Source organism: Necator americanus, chromosome III, assembly GCF_031761385.1.
Source record: "Necator americanus strain Aroian chromosome III, whole genome shotgun sequence".
Classification (NCBI taxonomy): domain Eukaryota; kingdom Metazoa; phylum Nematoda; class Chromadorea; order Rhabditida; family Ancylostomatidae; genus Necator; species Necator americanus.
Window position 1 is genome coordinate 21012994 of NC_087373.1, and position 20061 is coordinate 21033054.

At 41.4% G+C, this 20061-nt stretch overlaps 2 protein-coding genes across 4 annotated transcripts; one reads left to right on the top strand and one right to left on the bottom strand.

Moving 5' to 3' along the window:
* Window positions 1–754: 754 nt before the first annotated feature.
* RB195_010329 (uncharacterized protein) lies at window positions 755–16353 on the top strand (the record flags this gene model as incomplete). 3 transcript variants are annotated; one of them, XM_064191279.1, is made up of 29 exons in its annotated part: window positions 755–1022; window positions 1094–1135; window positions 1282–1305; window positions 1343–1432; window positions 1578–1805; window positions 1875–2102; window positions 2171–2398; window positions 2513–2740; window positions 2809–3036; window positions 3119–3367; window positions 4413–4454; window positions 4518–4600; window positions 6230–6286; window positions 6379–6534; window positions 6591–6749; window positions 7730–7807; window positions 7868–7934; window positions 8026–8119; window positions 8250–8418; window positions 10333–10398; window positions 10601–10721; window positions 10854–10999; window positions 11056–11195; window positions 11247–11325; window positions 11399–11498; window positions 11569–11677; window positions 12649–12750; window positions 12813–12955; window positions 13931–14049. In XM_064191279.1, 29 exons carry the CDS (start codon window positions 755–757, stop codon window positions 14047–14049), a joined length of 3843 nt encoding a protein of 1280 aa, XP_064048860.1. The 3 variants fall into 3 exon arrangements, with proteins under 3 accessions (XP_064048860.1, XP_064048861.1, XP_064048862.1); XM_064191278.1 differs by lacking the exons at window positions 755–1022; window positions 1094–1135; window positions 1282–1305; ... (8 more) ...; window positions 4518–4600; window positions 13931–14049 and adding exons at window positions 4099–4140; window positions 16304–16353; XM_064191277.1 differs by lacking the exons at window positions 755–1022; window positions 1094–1135; window positions 4413–4454; ... (16 more) ...; window positions 12813–12955; window positions 13931–14049 and having other exon boundaries at window positions 1294–1432; window positions 3119–3441.
* Window positions 15720–17116, bottom strand: RB195_010330 (uncharacterized protein; the record flags this gene model as incomplete). Its single annotated transcript, XM_064191280.1, has 5 exons — window positions 15720–15840; window positions 16682–16732; window positions 16784–16876; window positions 16943–16950; window positions 17084–17116. 5 exons carry the CDS (start codon window positions 17114–17116, stop codon window positions 15720–15722), a joined length of 306 nt encoding a protein of 101 aa, XP_064048863.1.
* Window positions 17117–20061: the final 2945 nt, after the last annotated feature.

Genomic DNA, 20061 nt, shown 5'->3' on the forward strand with positions numbered 1-20061 from the left:
TTGAGTCTTCAAAATATACTGATACCTTCACAGCCTTTCGGTGAAAATGCTCGTTTCCCAGTTCGTGAGAAAAATCAAAATCGATGCCGATGCAAAGTGCCGTCTGCATTTCGTTTGACATTACAGGCCCTGGCGATCTATACCAGCCGAGAATTACAATGTAAATCATCGTTTGTCGTTCGAGTCCTTCCTCTAGAAGACCACACAGCTGAGCTGTTTAGCTTAAAGAAGCATGGAAAACAGGACACACTCAGTGTAATTCTTTCTTTCGGTACCGTGACCTGGACGAATGTCTCAAAGCATCACAAATACTAGCGATTTCTCAAAAACATGAGCCTGCATTGAATATAGTGACGCTACCTCCATTCACATCACGTTTGCAATAAACTTATGTTCAAAACTCTAGTGCATTTTTCTCCCCCGTTTGTTTCCAGACTCTTGAATCATTTGTTGTATCTAGTACTAGGAGCACGTTGGGTGCATGAATAAATCAACAAATAAAGACGTTCGCTGAGTGCTGACGAAATTCGAGATGATTCGGCTGATTACTGCAGCGAATTGCACAACGTTATCCCGTCGGCGCTGACTCATCCGAGCAGAACGTTCCAGTCGATAGCGCCAGTATAAATAGGGCGCCGTGGATGCTGGGCCGGCCATGCGCGTTGCTTTCGTTTTGAGAGATGTCGCTCGTGTTTCCTGTCTCGCTTGAAGCTTCCTCCCTACCATCATATCTTTCTATCGAATGTCTCTGTGAATGAAAACGGCAGCTCTGGCGTGTCCTCATGCACTGTTCTCACTTTTCCCGCCAGATTCTGCGGTGGTCTACCTCAGCGCCCCGTCTCACGGAAAAACAGACATTGCTTTTCTCTTGCTGCTGATACCTGTGAGTATGGACAGTCCCATCTCCCGTGAAATTGATCCCCCAGTGTTCTGTGCGCGGCACTGCGGACGCCGTCGAGCACAGTCGATAGGACAGGCGAGGGTTGTTTTGCTGGTCGACCGCGGCTGTGTCGCTATCGACCGTGGGCGTGGCTTATCGATCGATGTTCGGTCAACCCCACCCACCGCCCCGCAGTCATTTTCCCTGTTTTAGTTGGCGGAGAGCGGCAGACGACTTTTGTTGTGACTTGCTTAGGTGTCGGATTTGACCTCTTTCTCTGCTTTTACGCTCGCAATCCCTTCCTTTCGTTGCTTTATTCGTTTTTCCTCGAGATTCGTCCGCGTGATTGATGAATTTCCGTCCCATTTCTTCGTTCTTGTACTCATCCGCATAATTTCCAGTAACTCAGCAAAATGCAAATTTTTGTTAAAACGCTTACTGGAAAGACGATCACCCTCGAAGTTGAGGCGTCTGACACCATTGAGAATGTGAAGGCGAAGATTCAGGACAAGGAGGGAATCCCGCCGGATCAGCAGCGTTTGATCTTCGCAGGTATCACTCAGAGTTGCTTTCGTAGTACTAGAGTTTTCCTAAAGTTGTAGGTGAAATAGGAGATAATATGTAGTTATCGAAACAGGAGTGAAATGGTGTTGTAGGTAAATGAGAGTTACCCAATACATGCTGTGTCTGATCTTAGGGAAACAGCTGGAGGATGGTCGCACTCTATCCGACTACAATATCCAGAAGGAATCGACTTTGCACCTTGTTCTCCGTCTTCGTGGAGGCATGCAAATTTTTGTAAAGACCCTTACGGGGAAAACCATCACGCTCGAAGTCGAAGCATCTGACACGATTGAGAACGTCAAGGCGAAGATCCAAGACAAGGAAGGAATTCCTCCAGATCAACAGCGGTTGATCTTCGCTGGTATGTTTGAGCACTCTCACTGGGGTAATACTGATTTGTTGTTTGCAAAACTTCAGTTGCTGCGTTTAGGCAAACAACTCGAAGATGGTCGTACGCTGTCTGATTACAACATCCAGAAGGAATCCACTCTACATTTGGTGCTCCGACTTCGTGGAGGCATGCAAATCTTCGTGAAGACTCTTACCGGCAAGACTATTACTCTGGAAGTGGAAGCATCTGACACGATCGAGAACGTAAAAGCAAAGATCCAGGATAAGGAAGGGATTCCTCCCGACCAGCAGCGACTGATCTTCGCAGGTATGCGTCAGCAATCCTGACGGGCTTCGGTGTGTTTGCATTGCATAAATATTCGCTTTCAATTTTAGGTAAACAGCTTGAAGATGGTCGTACTCTTTCGGACTACAACATCCAGAAGGAATCCACCCTTCATCTGGTGCTGCGACTTCGTGGAGGCATGCAAATCTTCGTGAAGACTCTTACCGGCAAGACTATTACTCTGGAAGTGGAAGCATCTGACACGATCGAGAACGTAAAAGCAAAGATCCAGGATAAGGAAGGGATTCCTCCCGACCAGCAGCGTCTCATTTTCGCAGGTATTGTTTTGTGGAGTAGGGTTTTGGACCCACTTAAAGCTGATCTTTTGAAGATATTGATTGGAATTTTTCCAGCCGTTTCGGTTTTGCTTAGGTCTTCACTCATCTTTGCAGGAAAGCAGCTCGAGGATGGTCGTACGCTGTCTGATTACAACATCCAGAAGGAATCCACCCTCCATCTGGTGCTGCGACTCCGTGGAGGCATGCAAATCTTCGTGAAAACGCTCACTGGGAAGACCATCACATTGGAAGTCGAAGCATCTGACACAATTGAGAACGTCAAGGCCAAGATCCAAGACAAGGAAGGAATTCCTCCAGATCAGCAGCGACTGATCTTCGCAGGTATGCGTCAGCAATCCTGACGGGCTTCGGTGTGTTTGCATTGCATAAATATTCGCTTTCAATTTTAGGTAAACAGCTTGAAGATGGTCGTACTCTTTCGGACTACAACATCCAGAAGGAATCCACCCTTCATCTGGTGCTGCGACTTCGTGGTGGAATGCAGATTTTCGTGAAGACTCTGACCGGGAAGACAATCACTCTGGAAGTAGAAGCATCCGACACAATTGAGAATGTTAAGGCGAAGATTCAGGACAAGGAAGGAATTCCTCCAGATCAACAGCGATTGATCTTCGCTGGTATGTTTGAGTATTCTCGCCGAAGTATTCCTATATTTGTTCCTATTATTTCCTGTTTGGAAATCTTACATGCTATGTTCAGGCAAACAACTCGAGGATGGTCGTACTCTGTCTGATTACAACATCCAGAAGGAATCCACCCTTCATCTGGTGCTGCGACTTCGTGGTGGAATGCAGATTTTCGTGAAGACTCTGACCGGGAAGACAATCACTCTGGAAGTAGAAGCATCCGACACAATTGAGAATGTCAAGGCGAAGATTCAGGACAAGGAAGGAATTCCTCCAGATCAACAGCGGTTAATCTTTGCTGGAAAGCAGCTCGAAGATGGTCGTACGTTGTCGGATTACAATATCCAGAAGGAATCAACTCTTCATCTTGTTCTCCGTCTTCGCGGAGGAAACTGAACCGCTACTAATATTGTTTTTTGACTCTTGTGCACGAAACTGGTCTCGCTTGAGCTCGTCACTGTAAGTGCTGTGAATAAATATTTGTGAAAATTGTACCATATTTGTAAAGAGTAGATACTTGTTTTGTCCGGTATATTTCGTTATAACCAACAGAGAGGCTATAAGTTGGTGAGAATACGGTTTCCGTCATACTGTTGCCTCAGGTGTCACAAAAGCACCATACAATAGGAAGTAATTTTACGGGCATTTTTACATTATGAGGATTTTTTCGGTACTAGGCAGTTGTAGATACATTTATGTAGAGTGCTTTTCTTGCAAAGATGACCCGTTTCTCATCGCTGTACAGTTTAAAAAGCAATAGAGAAGATCTGCTTTATAAGCCGTGGTGATGTTTTGTTCATGATTTAAAAGTCATCGCAAAGAACGGCAACTGGGGATATGATGGAGAGAACAACGAATGGAGTGGTATTTCTGGGCGGTGTTGCTAAATTTTTACCATCATAGAATATGCTCATGCTTGTTCAATTACGAATGCAAGCAAGATAATCACAACGAGTTTTGCCATATTATTTGTTTGTTTATTTGTTACTTCATTAATGTTGTTGCTTTTCCAATATATTGGTAAATTGCTGGGGTCGGTCGACGGATATTGAGATGTACAAAACAGTCACTGCGGGAAATGCAAGAGACAAGCATGTGAGCGGCGAGACCTAAAGTTTTTTTGATCTTCCTGTTGTGGTTGGGTTCTCATTTGCTCCCTCTTACTCTCGGTGCGGGATCAAAGTGGATGATGTTGAAGTCACCCTACTTTTTTAAAATTTTTCTGAGCACTATAGGTCTCGGCGACCTAGTACTATCTATCCTTCCTCCATCTCATCCCGCTTCCCGCTTTCTTGTTACGACGTTCGTTTTTAGATTTATCGGATTTCCCTTTTTCCTCGAAGGTAACTGACTTGCTACGAGCGAAGATGAAAAGAAGACATATAAAGCTGGACGACTAACGGACGACGGTAGCGTTATTGAACATGTTTTGGTGGTTCCTTTTTCAACTGAGAATCTGAAATGTAGTGCAGAAGCTGATGAACATGACTGGATGTCTGAATGCAGCCTTAACAAGTCATCGCAAACCAACTTGAGCCTCCCTGCTGTGCGAAAGGTTGAGTTTCGATCAGACGGTGGTCACTGGTTGACTGAATCGAAGCGCAAATGAGGAGTCCCGACAAGGTAGCACATTTGTTCGAAAACGAAATAGCGCTGCGGTGACAATACAGAAAGCCTCACTGGTGAAACAGATGTCTTGTTTGAGGAAGACTAAAACCAATTCTCTCGGAGCTGCGTCAAGTTCCGTACGAGAAGATGGTTGCAACTACCTCAAGAAGCAGATTACTGATCGAAATTCTACGTAGACGGCTACTCTGTCTAGTCCCAATAAGAGATTTTGCTTGCTCATAGTTTACACTAAAAGGTTGACTGGAAGGTTTTTACGTTGTTCTTCCTTGTTTTCCCGTAGTGGAAGTGATAAAATTGAGTCAAGAAAGGAAGAAAATTCCATCTCATTTGACCACTTGAGAATCACTTGAGAAGGCAATTGTTCATCATTCGACAGTTATCAAATCTAGCCTGTAAAAGAATAGCTGAGTCAGTAGGGCCCAAAACCTAAGCATTAGGATTAGAGGATGTATGAAATGGAGGCTAAAACTAAAGAGAAAAAAGAAAGGTCGCCCTTATTTCTTTAAGTAAATAATTAGATCAATCGGGATGCTGAGACCCAAGTATTGGTCTTAGAGAATCTATTACATGTAAGCTAAAGGTACTAAGAGAAAAAAAGTAAGTTAGAACGGCGAAAAATAAGGGCGCCACTAAGTTCCACTCCCCAACTACATTTCCGCTAGAGGAACGAGTACGAAGAAAGCTACAGTCGGGTCAAAACTTCTTGAAGCTTGATGTGGTTGCGCAAGCGGCGCAGTGGAGTTCACGATTGGGATCAAGGTTAGATTATCACGAATTGCAGCGATTAGTGCTCCCCTCTCGATACTAGCCACTGCGGTCCAACGCATCGCTTCGAACGCTGCCGCTTGCGCAACTTCACCGAACTTACGTCGTTTTGACCCGACTACTGGTTTTATGCAGAATGATCAGTCACAGAATGAACAGAAACAATTATGTGTCGTGCCATACCTCAATACCCCATAATCTTTGTCACATCGTATGTCTCACTAAAAAGAGCCCAAAAAAACACATATGTGCGTCTAAAGAACGAGCGAGGTGGTGAACTTGCGCGTTCCGACTAACTTGTGCGGATCTTTTTGTATGCCTTGATAATAACGAGTGGCAATGGTTGCAAAGTAATACTCAGCCATATTATTTCCGTAAGAAATCAAAATCCCTCTGACTTACTACACTGGTGGTTAATGCGCTTTCCAAGTGAAAAAATGTGCAATATGGCTACAGTATTGCGCAACATTACGCAATTGCAGAAATTCGCAAACACTATGTCATCCCTCAGAGTTGTGGTGTTTCACTGGGTGATTCGGGAGAAGATTTGTACGCCAATTTGGTTTGCTTTTTATCCATTGCTTCTTGGTGTCCCTTGAATGTACGCTGTGTGTCTATAATGAACGATATATGAAGGCGTTTTTTCTCTGCATCGATGAGAAATTAGTTCGGTATTTCGATCTTGATTTCGTTTGTCTTGATCATTCGTAATGGCCGATGGTGCCATCGCCGGAACCGAGTAATGTCGTTTCATCTTTTTCAGAATTGGGTTATCATGTTTATCGTGTAGTCGCCACGAGATTGTGCATATTTACCTCGCCTTGAGAAGCATTTTGTAGAAGGCATTGTGAGTATTTCTTTTTCATTTGACGGTGCATTTTCTTGTTTAAAATTTCTGATGCCTGTCTAACTTCAAGTGTGTACCATAACTAATTTTAGAACATTAATCGGAGAAAAAGGATGACGACCAAGGGTGATTCTAAAAAGCAAGAAGATAACTCCAACGAGCTATCCTCTCACACGATTAAAAACGAATTAGACATACAACCTAAACGAGAGATCACTGGTAGAGAAATTGTTTCACAATATCTCAAGGTAAAACAATGCCATCCGTTTTGCTGCTTTCGTAAAATCTCACCCATCTTTTTCAGGGTGATCCCATTGCCTCAATAACTTATCGAAAAATTTGTAATGCACTGGAAATCTTGCCGAACTGGGAGCCAGAAGCAAAGATTCAATTTCTGGAACAGTTCTTGAATATGAGCGATATACTAGACAATCGTTGTGCTGCTCTCGTCTCAGGTCTCGCTGTAAGCTCTTTTTTCTTCTCATAGTTCCTATTTGTGAATCTTTTTTTTTGTCACTAGCAAGTACTCATAAGAAATTCTAGTTTTTTTTTTTGTTATGATAGTCATTTTTATGTCAACTATCTTCCTCCCTTCTCCGCAAGATTTGTCCGGCTATTGGACTTCCCCTAGCATTTCATTAGTCTGTGATATCAGGTGTTACTTCGTCACTTATCTTTGTCAAGAGAAGAATTGGGTTCACCCAATTGCAGCACTAAACCTAAGATACTTGAGAGTAAAACCTGCAGCTCAAAACTTCGCTGGTATACTGATGCTGAATGGGTATTATATTCTCAAGAAAAAAAAAAACATTTACGAGAACTGGGTTGTGAACTTCTTTTACTCGCTACAAAAGGAAAACTCATTGAGATCAGTTCAATCGACAATGCGAGATTCGCACAATGGATAGAGATCCCAAACATCCTACGTACTCGCGGTTAAAAACGTTGTTCGCAAAAATTGGTGCATTTCAGCCAAGGCGATACGGTGTCATAATGATTCTTTTCGGTGTGAACAAACAGCCGGAAAATTTAAATGGAGATCGTTTTAACCATCTCGGTCCCGAATTCAAGATGTTGACAAAAACCAAACTATTGTGATCTCCTTATGTGAAAGTTCATAGTAGTTGACAATCTGCAGAAGTGTCCGCGGAAATTTGAATGAAAATTGTTGAATAGTTCTAGTTTGTTTACTATAGTCTTCGTGATCTTGATTCGTTTCTAGAAAGTTCTTTAATAACTTCTCAAATTCTGACACTATCTTTAACAATAAATCCCTTCTTAATCTCAGAGCGGAGAAACGACAGAACATTTAAGGAAGTAGTTAGAGGGTAAAGAACCGCTGTCTCGTAGTTTGGTGAACTTTGTTTCTAGTTACCCAGAGATCTCCTTCATCTTTTGAGAACCGGAGAAATTTTTTCATATCCGTAGTTTTTCTTTTTGCAGCGGCTGAAATGGCGAGCAATTCCTGATCAGATTTTGGATCAATTTCTAAACATGCTCTGCGACATCGCTATACGACAGGTGATAGAAACGGACGCTCATAGCATTATCTTCACATCACTTACAATTAATCTCGTTAAGGTTTCTCACACGGAACTCATATTCGGTGCAGCCGTGAATAACCTTATTCCCCTAGTAATAGAAAACGGTATCTTCAGTTAATTCCAAAGCTTTCCTTGGATTTGTTTTCTGTTTCTTTTAGTTAATGTGTTACTGACTTTGTAGTTCTTCACATTTAGAAAATTTCGAACTTGCACTGTCTGAAAACGACCAGCAGAAGATCTACAGCTTAGCCCATCGCGTCATCGCACATATTTTAAAATGTTTTCCAATGTAAGCTCTGTTTATTCACCACTTTGTATATGTTCATCTTCGAAGGTAATCTTATTCGCTTGGACCAACATATCTTCTGCAGTCGTTCATCTTTCAAATTCATTCTTGGGAGCTGAAGTTAGTGTTATAGGTCCAGCAAAGTGCTTTTCCGCGTCATTCGCGCAGGTGTTCCACACTCAAGTCACGATAGCTATCGTTTTATCGGCTATATTAGGAATCTCATTCAATGCCTTGAGTATGCTGAAAAGCTCCGCACTGATATTTGGGAGCTTATTATTGATCAAATGATTATGTGTGATGTGAGTTTTTTTCAGTTGGAAATGTTCATCTACTTCTATCATCACGGTGCGCATCAGAAGGTACCCAGAGCAGCTGTCTGATATATCCTTAGGACTTGTGTGCGTCGAGGATTGCGCTGCGGTCGGTAGCGACAGCAGACCCTTCCACTGTGCATGCAGGATGCCCGCCCATCTACTTTCTGCAGCTGAGCCTAGGAAGATTGACCAAAAATCTAAGAACCCAGAATGCGATTATTACCGTTGCAATCCGCGTATATGGTGGACATAAGCATGAAGTGGTGCGTAAAACTCAAGAGGTAGCTTACTTCTTATCGGGTTCAAAAATTGAGAAGCTTAAAGCTTGGTTGTACTGTTTTTTTTTTGAGATCCTATTCGTAGTCGCCTTATTTTTCTAGTGATATGTATTATTCTCGCACCCTTCTAAACATTGTTTGTTTTGGTTTGCTTTTTATTTGTTTTGGTTTATGTTAGATTGTTTTATTGTTGTTTGAGTGATGGAATCAATCGTCTTGGCAAGTGCGAAAACTGTCATGCAAATACACAATATCCCCGGAGGCATATCTTGCGGATAAGACACCGCATAATCGTCAGTCAACGATTATTTCTAGCCTTCTCGATTTATTAAACATGGGAAAATACGAAGTGATATATATATATATATATATATATATATATACTAAATATTTATGTATAGATCGGCGACTAACAATAGTACAACTTGAAGCCAAATTTTTACTCGATCAAAAAGATAGAAATTATAACTACTTGAATATATATTACAAATATAGCTCTTATGTACTCTTCTCCGATAAAAAAGTAGGCTCGCAGTATTCATATAGAGAAAGCTTTGAAATATGTCAATCAGTTTGTATCTCAAAGTGCGCCTGCAGCCTATACTCACCTTTATGAACTTTCTTTGCATTGCCTCCTCAAACTATGAAAGCTGTAGGGTGAGTGTCTCACATTATGTAGTGTTATATAGTGGATGTGACTTCACAGAAGATCAACGATTCACGGAGGTCACAGCTAACATCGCAATTCGTTCCCTTCCTAATCAGTCGGTTTTACTTTTGCATTCTGTTATTCCATTGTTTTTCTGTCATTCTTGGAAGTATAACGCCTTTTCCACTCACTTTTACGGAGCAATCTTCATTTGCAAGCGGGTTTCTCATTGTGGAGCTCATGTGTTACCCTTTCGTTTCTTTGTATGCTCGTTTTGTCAGCGTATCCAAGCAGGCCTTCCGTGCAAGAGGTCGGCGGAGCCTAAGGATGAATAGTGTGCCTGGACAGGCGCAGCGTCGACCGCTGCTGCAGGCACATACACGGCTGCACCCAATTTGCTTGGGTACCTCCTGAGCGCCCTCCGTGGGAACCAAGATTCATATGCCCCGCTATACCTGCATGCAGTACGCAAATACAACTCCTTTTACCAAATGATAACACTTTGGATGCAAATTGTGTTCATTAATAGTGTCACTTGCTCAAATACGACAAGGTCAAATTCACCTGAAGTGGCGGATTGGAACCCCTAGGGTGTCAAGCTCCAGAAACGATGACGTCATACAATTGGCGATTATCGACGGGATGCTTTCACGCTTCAGCCTTCGATCGATGATAACCATTTGGTAGTGACCCGAGCGGACGACATCACCGCTTCTGTGGACATTGCGAGCTTACTTATCTACTCAGTCTTACTTATCTCTGCACTCCGATTGATGTTACGTTTTGACCTGATTGTTCTCAAATGCGATCATCGTTGTGGTCAACTGTGGAACGCAATCATTCTTTATGAATGAATTGTTGAAAGGCACTAACATAATAGTGTATAGTTTGCGAAAATTTATCTTGACGGAAACTCGTTAACTTTGGGGACGTGTTTAAATATAGTTCTTGTCAAAATTGTATTGTTTTCAGAATATGCTAACCAAAGCAGAATGTTGCAATGAGAAGTGCGGCGTGGGCGCCAACATATTTGCCATGGTAAATTCATTAGTAGTAAAGAATTTGAATGCCATTGATTTCATAATTTTGCATTTACCCATACGCAATCAAAATTGACTCGTTGGATATTTTTGGATCCTTTGTATTTCCCTAGAGTCCAAAACATCATTAGATCTACTAATCAGGTGTACTAACTTGCGGCTTGAAGAATATTGTATATGACATTACTTACCAATTCAAGGATGAGGAGCAATGTGATGAAAATGAGAATGAGGAGAGTGGACTAATCTCAAAATTAGACAGTGGTTTAAGAGATGTGCTTTGTTATATCGCCTTCAAGCATAACACTCGAGATCTTGACGGTGAGTTCTGGTCTAGATTCTTGAAATTATAATTCTCCTGTCAATAATATCAGATCAGATTACGTTTGCTTTTATTACTTCGCTACATCTACCTTTTTATGTGGTGTACTCGTTATTGTGTTTAATATTAAGATTCTTCTTGGCTTAATCTGAATGGTGACTCTAGTAAAGAAGAGTTGTTCAATATTTTCCTTTTATTACTTGAAAATCGCATGCTCCTCGCTGTAAATGTGCGATATGCCTCTTTTCTATGGCTTTATCTATGTGGAATTGATGAGGTTTGTTCAATGGTTCTGTGAAGTAACATCCTCTAAAATATATGCTATCTCTTTAGAAGTACGCTACTCGCACCTTAGACCTCCTGTGGTCTGTTATTGTACGACCACATATTGCTCAAGTTGATATAGCCAAAGCACACGGTGCCGCAGCGTATTTGGCAGGGTTTCTTGCTAGAGCGAAATATCTCGATGTTCGGTAAGATTTCCCCGTGCTTATTCTTCAATTTGACACAATTTATTAATTCAGAGTTTCCGTGTCGTGGATGTATCGTATCCTGAAATGGTGTACACAATACGTGGATAGTTGTGGTATAACTACGAAACAGGTTGGTTTCTCTTTGTTTACTGGCTTTTTTCTCGAAGTAAATGCAAGGATTCTAACATAAGACTTGTTCTCAGACTGCACCTGGCGTAGTGCGTCATGGAACGTTTTATGCGTTATGTCAAGCCTTCTTCGTTATCTTTTCTTTTCGATACAAGGAAATGGTTCGAGCAGGAGGTCATTCCTATATTTGCTCTTATACTTCCGGATTTATTAAAGTGCTTAATAAAACCTTATTTACATTTAGAATTAAGTCATGTTGGACAATGGGGTTTGAGTCGCATTGTTCATTCGCCTTTGGATCCACTAAAATACGTAAGCGGTCCAGTTGGGCATTGCTTCGCCGCGATAACCAGGTTGGTTCTGCTGTTGATGGCTTACTACTGTCACGCAGAAATCAAATATCATTCTTACTCATTATTTCGACTGCTGATTAGGTCACTATCAGTACTTTTCGCTCTAAATGTGCGATATGCCTTTATCTATGTGGAACTCCTTACTTCTCGTAGTTGGAATCATTTGAAGTTGGAATCAACATCAATATGAAGGCGAAAATTAAGCTGCGATAGGGAGGAGCCGGACCCTCCTCAGATGAAGGGTGTCTAGCTCATGGGGTACAGCTCAATTAATGAGAATCCCTTTCCCAAACGGCCACAAGGTAAGGAGGTCCTTCCGTCAACCGTCGAAAAGTGAAGGGAGTACCCTCGCCAACCGTAGAAAGTGAAGGAGGTCGGAGCACCGGCTCCGAATATCGCATGTATGGTCTTATCAGTAACCTAGAGCTTTTTTCCTACAATTGTATCCACAACCCATCGGTAACACAATAGTTTTTAGAGAGATATTCATCGATAAAGTCCGCCTCTTTGTCTCAATGCCTGACCTCCTCTAGAAATGTTTCGATGCGGATCAATCTGTGATTTGACACTTTATTCTCGAAATACTTCTTTCTAAATGTTGTTTTTTTATGAGCCAGTCGTGAAGGCTAAGAAAGGTGCTGTAGTAACAAGCGACAGGAAAGAGGAGTAGGATCGAAAATGAATGTGTTCGAACGTTGTCTGCACGCCGTATAAGACGTCTTTTTCACTCGATGGGGTACCGCAAGAGGGAAAGGTTTCGGTACCCGTGAATTCGGAAATGAATGATAACATTCTTCTTCAGAATGTCGTGATAGTGACAGTTAACTTAGAATGCAGTTTTTATTACAATCTTGAATTGACAGACTTATCCGATCTTTTGATGGTGTTAATGCACTGTTTAGCTAACATTTCTTTAAAATTTTCTTCACCATCGAGTGTAGTATGAAGGTTAGGCCTTTCAATTTCTTCAGGTCATTACAACTTGTTTACTGTAACCATGTGTTGCCTCTGGATTCGGGTGGAAGGCTACCATTTGAGCCTATGTTTCCTTTTGATAGTTATAAGCTAAAAAGGTGAGCTGCCTAACATAGTACTTTTTTTGTCTTATTGAGTGCAGGAAAGTGTTTGTATCTAGTTCATACGAACTGATTTTGCCACTATTGCGGAAATTTTCTCCTTTGGCGGAAGATAAACCTGAGTTGACATCTGCTCTACGAACTCTCAGTTGTTCTCAAAATGAATTAATGGATTTCCTCGACGATGAAGATGACGTCATGGGTAAGATTTTTCTTTTCTGAGTTTGAGCACGAGAAAAAAAAAACCTTTTGTTGTGGAATAGTTGAAATAGCTGGTCGTTGCCCCATCCATGAATTTTCTTAATGGCTTTCTTTTTTCTTAATGGAGGAATTTGTAGGGGATTCCGCAAGGTAAGCGTTGAGAGGTAGTTTTTGGTTTTCGAAAGTAACTGCAAAAGTATGAAATACCCTCGACAAATCAAGGAATCGGTAGGAAGAGGAACACCACATGCCTCAATTTATCCCTCCATGCAACTCGTATTACGCGCATTTCCGTTTAGATTCTCTTTTTAATAATTAAATTTACGTTTCCACTCTGCCTTTCCACTCTTATTGCCGTACGAAGCTGCCGTTTCGGGTAAATTGAGGCCTCTAGATACCATTAAGACTTCCGACAGTTGGGTTTGTCGAAAGTATTTCGCGTTTCTGCTGCTATTCTGGAAAATTAAAAACGCAAGTGGATTTGAGTGTACGGGATAGTACATAGTTCTGTGACAGAAACGTTCGATTTACGGCAGACCTAGTTGAGTATGAATCTGCTCTTTGAGTTAGTGTATCTGACGCGCGTTGTACCTGAAATTGTATCGCTACTTCTTAAGCTTTCAAAAACTTGTGAATTTGAGAAATTAGATCCATATGCAAGTTATTTTGCTCTTTATTGGTTTCCTTGAATTTATTCAAGTCATCGCTAGCATTAGATAGATATATGAAGGCAGACATTGGTTGTAAAAAACAGCAAAAGTTTGAGAACTCTTCTATGTTTTGTTATGGTTGATGTAACTTCATTAATTCTTCCAGTTGTTGACTTTTGAATACAAAAAATATTGCTCACTTTTCCGTTTCACGTGTCTCATGTCTAATAGCTTCGTGGATCTTAATTAATGCATTGATTTTGCAAAAACTATAGGATGAAACTGTACGTTCAGTTTTCTTTTTTTCCATAGAAAATCGCTTACAGGTTCCTTCTCTGCTAGAAATTCTACAATTGCTCAGTCTGGTAATTCATCATCAATATTTACCATTTACTCTTCAAGTCCGGGCCTTAGAACTTTCGAGAGTCCAATAAGTATGCGGTGATCTGCGATTAGTTTGTTACATTATAGTACCATGATATCACTATATTTCGTTGTCACATCCTTTCCTTATTTCGTGGTCATGTAAATGGGTGCACAAAAAATTTCAAAGAAGTCACAGACTTTAAAAGCGTCGTTTAAGACGTTACGTGCTTGGAGGTTGTCCACCGTTTCGTTGTTGCTTGTTTTATTTGAAATCTATTCTCCTTTCCTGTTACTCAGATTTTATGTTGTGGTTACTGTTATAGTTATTTTCTGTTGAAACGTCCGTTGAACTCTGTTTGTTTGCGATCACTCGTTGCATAAACATTGTCCATTCCCAGTGTAGTTGTTCTTTATTTAGTTACTTGTTTGTCTTCTTATTTATAGGAAACAGCATGAAAAAGAAACAGAACAAGACAAACATTCAAGGAAAGAGATCGACAGTAAAATGTAATCAAGTCAAAACCACATTAAGTGTGGTGCAGTTGCGTAAGCGACTGCGATCGAAGCGGCGCGGTGGAGCTAGCGGTTGTAATCAATGTGGGGGCACTGCTAGGATTATTCATAACGCACCCGCTTACGCATCTGGATTTAGACAGCCGGGCGTCATGAACTCGGTATTTTTGAGCTGGCGTAGTCCAGGTCTTACTACCCTACTGCGCAACACTTGGGTTTGTTGCTCGCATTTGCCTTGTTACGAACAGGCATAGCTGTTCGTTGCTTGAGCCATGCAGTGTTTACCATAGCGGTAAGCTCACGCCCAAAGTTGCAATCATTGGGGTTCAAAGAACTAAGCTGTTATGTTTAAAATTGTCATGAAGTCGTCATGAACTCGGTATTTTTGAGCTGGCGTAGTCCAGGTCTTACTACCCTACTGCGCAACACTTGGGTTTGTTGCTCGCATTTGTCTTGAGACGCCACCATAACTTCTTCCGATAGCGCCAAGGAGAGAGGAATGAGTCGTGATGCAGACCGACAGATATGCGAAATTCCGCCGCTGTACATGCAGAAACTTGAACTCGACTTCTTGGACTACCGTAGATGGTTTGGACCCATATCATTAGTCCCTCTGGGGCTTCATGCCGTTGTGTTGGAATTGTTGATGAAATTGCTTCAGTTAGTCGGTAGATGAACAATGTCTTAAGTTCTGTGATGGATGCGTTGAATCATCTTCACACTGGGGAACAGTAATGTAATTGATGCACTGGACTGTGTCGGTCTACAGGATTCTAAAATCGTGACTTCACCAATTCTGATTCGTATCTTTGGAACCTGTTGCTCTTCCGTTTCTTTCATTTCAAGGGCCAATTCAGTCTAAACCGGCCCATATGTAGAGCCGGTGGAATCAGCGGACGACTCCTGCTGTTGAGGTGGTCTAGGACTACTTACGCCCTCACTTTAGCCTTTTGTTCCAATCTGAAGACTTTCGTGCACGCAATTTACGCCAGAGACTTTATCAAAATCTCTCCCCTGCTGGTAAGGTTATGCTCTGCGGAGCCCTGACCCGGCTGCTTCGACCATCCCACGACTTGCAGGCTCTTTGACGTTCCTGACTGGTGGTATTTGGATGCACGAAATGAATTTGGCTTCATTTCTTTTCAGTCGGGGCTAAATCACCCGAGCGGATCCTCATCAATAATCGTGGTTTTGTGGTGGTGTGGTTTGTTTCGTTTTCGTTACGTTCGCGATACTTCAACAAGTTTCGAAACATCGTGTGTAATCAGTAGTGTTGAATCCTTGTCGCAATCCTGCTTTCTTAGACGGGTGTCTTTCATCTAATCCTTTCTTGTTCTTGCAATCCTTTCTAGATCTGCTAAAAGAAAGAAAATATTATATAGTGCGATTTGGCGGAGAACGTTGTAGCTCGCAATCAATGGAGTGTCTTTGTTTGACCTTTTGAAGACGATGCACGGATTCGGTTTGAGATTTGAGTGAAACGAGTTTGGAAAGGAACAGTGTTAGTAGAACCCAAGAAGTCCAACCCCATCCCCAAACCGTATCTACTGAAACAAAGTTCCCATCACCTTTTATGAAAACTGTCATGTGCCCATCGTCTTCTGGGAACTTTCCAAAGCGTAGCGTTCCAAGGCTCTGTTTTTGTGGTCTACTTACACAACAATATGTACACCCTAAAGTCCATTTAGAGTGCTGGAGTGTTTACGTTACTCAAAAGAAAAATGTGAGATTCGTAATTTTAATACTTGTTTTAGTATACTGATGGTTGGAAGGGAAACTTTTCTGCTTTCTGAACGATGCTGAATAGTTTTACCATTTAGGAGGACGACCTACATCACCTAGCCATGAGAATGACATGTTGAAGTACTAGATAGAAAACTTAAGTGTTCACCAGACTCTTGCAGATCTTGATCCGAATAGATTAATCTCAGTGTCACGCATACCCTACACACGAAAACATGAGTCAAGAGTCTGAGGGTAAGTGTCTATTGGTGGGATTTCTTGGTCCACAGTGTACGTTGAGAACGAGGAGCACTATGGTCAATCTGATATTAGCGATTCTTCCCAATAATGAATTAAGATTCGGTATTTCTTTCAAGAATGAGAAATGATAAAGTAGTTGGCATTAATCAATCATTCTTGGAAGCGACAGTGCATTATTTTTCCGTTTGGAACCGAATAAGTTTATGAATGCTCACTTAAGCAAGTCTGGTACCAATTCGACCTCCGTGCAACGCACTGTTTGCGGTCTGGGAGGGTTTCAAACCATCGTCAATGCAGATGCAGCAAAGCCTTCCCACTTTGCTACATCCACCTTTGCCTTCGCCTGCCTTTCATCCATCGAGGCGTGCAATGTGAACAAACGAAACTTGTCTCCTTGAGTTCTCCGTCGTCTATGTATAGAAAGCTTTAGAGAAAATAGGAAAACAGCGGAAAACGACCAATGATCGTTCGCTTACCTCAGACGCTGTCAGTCAATACTTTACCAATCATCGCCATCTAGAATTGGCTGCAATTAAGCTTAAGGTGACATCCTTTAAGAAATTATTTTAGGTGTTCAGTTTTTAGCTGGTCGGGTCAGCACTTCAAGCGGATCACACCCTGGCTGGCTTTTGAAAAGGCATTGCATCCATCCTCTGCACTAAACGATTACGTTGCTGGCAAGTCTTACACCAAAGTTGTTTTTTAAAAGACATTCTATGACTTTTTTCTCTTTCACTTTCTCTATCACTTTATTCAAAATAATTAAGGTTCAACGGTATGTTCACTGTGGACGCTCATAACCTCCGCCCATCCTGGCCAAATCGCTGATCCTTCTGTTCGGAATCCAGAAAGCTACGACGCGAAAAAGTAATCGACAGCTGCGTTGAGGTCGTATCTGTAGAAGCTCCTACCTCCGGCGGCAGGAACAAAGGGTAGCCTGAGGGCACAAAGTGCTGCGAATACGGCGGTGGACAGCCTAGTGCAAGCCGAGCCCTGCATTTTTGGCGAGTGTTCAAAACGACGTGCGGAAGTTGTTGTATACTTATCATGTTTCGCAGGATAACAAAGCCGCATTCGCGCAACGGTCGTAGCTTTCAACAACTAAAGCGACACAAATGTTTCGCTGACAGCGCGGCGCGTTTGACACGCTCCGATCAGTGTCGAAACTTCCGCGCCCTTTTTGGATGGTGGGAGGCTGAAAACGTAGGCATCGAAGTGAATGCGCTACAGTTACATCGAACAGTTACATCGGACGTGAACAGTCACATATATCATTTAAAGCAGAAGAATAGAAGGATCCCTCTTCAAATGCAGCCAGCTGTGATGGGTGTATGGTGTGGTGATAGAAAAGCACGTCACGAACTCGATAATAAGTCTTTTCTTCATTTCGTTGCATTTCGAATTGGTTAAATGCAATATATGCATTGAGCAAAAAAAGAGGATCTATGTACCTTCTTCCTACACCTTTAATGCTCTCTTTCATTTCCATCTTCTTTTGTTTTAAACTCGTTTCTATTCGAAATTGCCCATGTATACAAACTTGCTTCAAACATACCAAGCTAAAAGAGTGGCAACGTAATGTTTCGACCATATGAATCCCTGCACAACCATTGAACATCATATTTAGCACACGCAGTGAGGTGGTGATATTTATTGTTTCCGACTTTGGACTGGAAAAATAAAGCTGATAAGCGTGATATGCTTCTATGCATTTGTGACATTCATGAATTCCGTTCAAATTATTCAACTTCTTTTTAACCCGATACCGTTATGATTTTTTTAAACGAATATATAATATTGTTAATGCTACAATATTATATATTCGTTTAAATGCTATATTTACAATATGCTACAAATATTTTAGTAAACATAGCAATTCTTTGTCAGAAAAGAGAAAAATGTGCAGATCGACTTTTTTCTACGTGACCTTATTCCTTTTTCTCTATATTATTAAATATGGACATCAATCAATTATTAAGGACGAGATCTATCTGTCTAGTTTATCCTGAAACCAAAAAAGTCCTTCGAAAGCACTTGTTCTCTGAGTCATCAGCGGCCACAAATTAGTCGAGATAACTGCGAGCTGAAGGTATGTGAAATCAGACGGAAAAAAAGTGCAAGAAAAATGAAGTGATAGTTGCAGAGATGGCATAATCAGGCACATTTTGGCGCTCGTATACATATTTGAGAGTTCCAAAATATCCTAAATTTGGCGTAAGTGAAACATTTCAAGCTGGTTAAAAGGAGCACATTCATAACTGGGGAATATTTAGCACGGAATTTCGTTAGCATTTCGGAACAATTTGTCGCCGGCAAAACTCTAGTTTGTTAGGTTAAATTTGAAAAGTACTTGTCTTTTTTGAGTACAACCTGACTTTGTTTCATTATTTTCTTCAATGTTTTTGAAAAACTGTATGAGCAACAGAATCAGCTAACTATGATAATATGACAGTAGGTGTTAGATTTCAGGGAGCCGAAAAAAGTGCAAAAATGCGAATGCTTCTACAGAAACGCGATTTCAACGGTTCAGAACATTTCTGTATCTGCCTGCATTTGTGTTAAGCTTCGCTGGCGAGGAAATGATATCAAAGGCAATTCAATGTGTGGATATCAAATTCCCTCCTCCAGACCTCGTCCCCCCAAATGCAGACCGTTATTGCGACCAAAAGGTCCGCCCTGGATAGCACTCCAGCACAGCGATCTTTCCAGGGTGATCTCACCACAATGGCATTTTTATATTTGAAAACAAATAAAAAGTAGCTACACATCCACAGAATAGTCAAGTGTAAGGATTACAGCGAGATGTTGTTTAAGGTTTTAGATAAAATGATATTAAAAAAAAAACTAAGGCAATGCAGAAAAAGTAAGAATAGGGAAAAGAAGTTGGGTTTGGAACCTGAAATTGTCGAAGTAATCCTCGTTAGTAGAGTAATCTTTGTTTCTTTTCTCTAGGAAAAATCGAAATTTTACTAAATATTTCTACACTTTTCTGTCTTAGCCTAATTTTTGCGAGATTACTTTTCCTTCTTTTCGTAGAAAGACAAAATATTGTGCTCTCCATTTGCTTCCTACGGATCCTAGGTTGCTTTGGAACACATTCAGCTGAGATTACGTTCTGAATTACTTTTTTTTCATGTGATTTGCTACGGGCTGGTGTTGCTCAGTTGGTAAGAGGTTCGACTGCACGGTTGGTCGATGATGTTTCGAAACTACCCTAGTATCAACCAAGCCCTTCATCCCTTCGGTGTCGATAAATTTGTACCGGACCTTTCTGGAAGGATAAAAACACTGACTAGACACATCAGCTAGCCCCCGCAAGTAATTGTATTGGCTACGCCCTCGTTTAGAACTTCAAACGATTCTGAATTGAGGAGAGCGCATCCGACTGACCGAGACCAAACCATTTGGCTTCTGTTCTCACCCTTTCGCCGAAACCGGGAAGAGTAATCCATCAAAAGAACATCTTAAAATTACTTTTCGTTCTTCGTCAATAGTTCTTTCAAGGATTATTTTCAAGGTATTCGTTCTCGACATTTCAAAACAACGGTGAGTCTTAAAGTTTAAGCGTGTGTCTTATTAAGAAGTTGCCATCTAG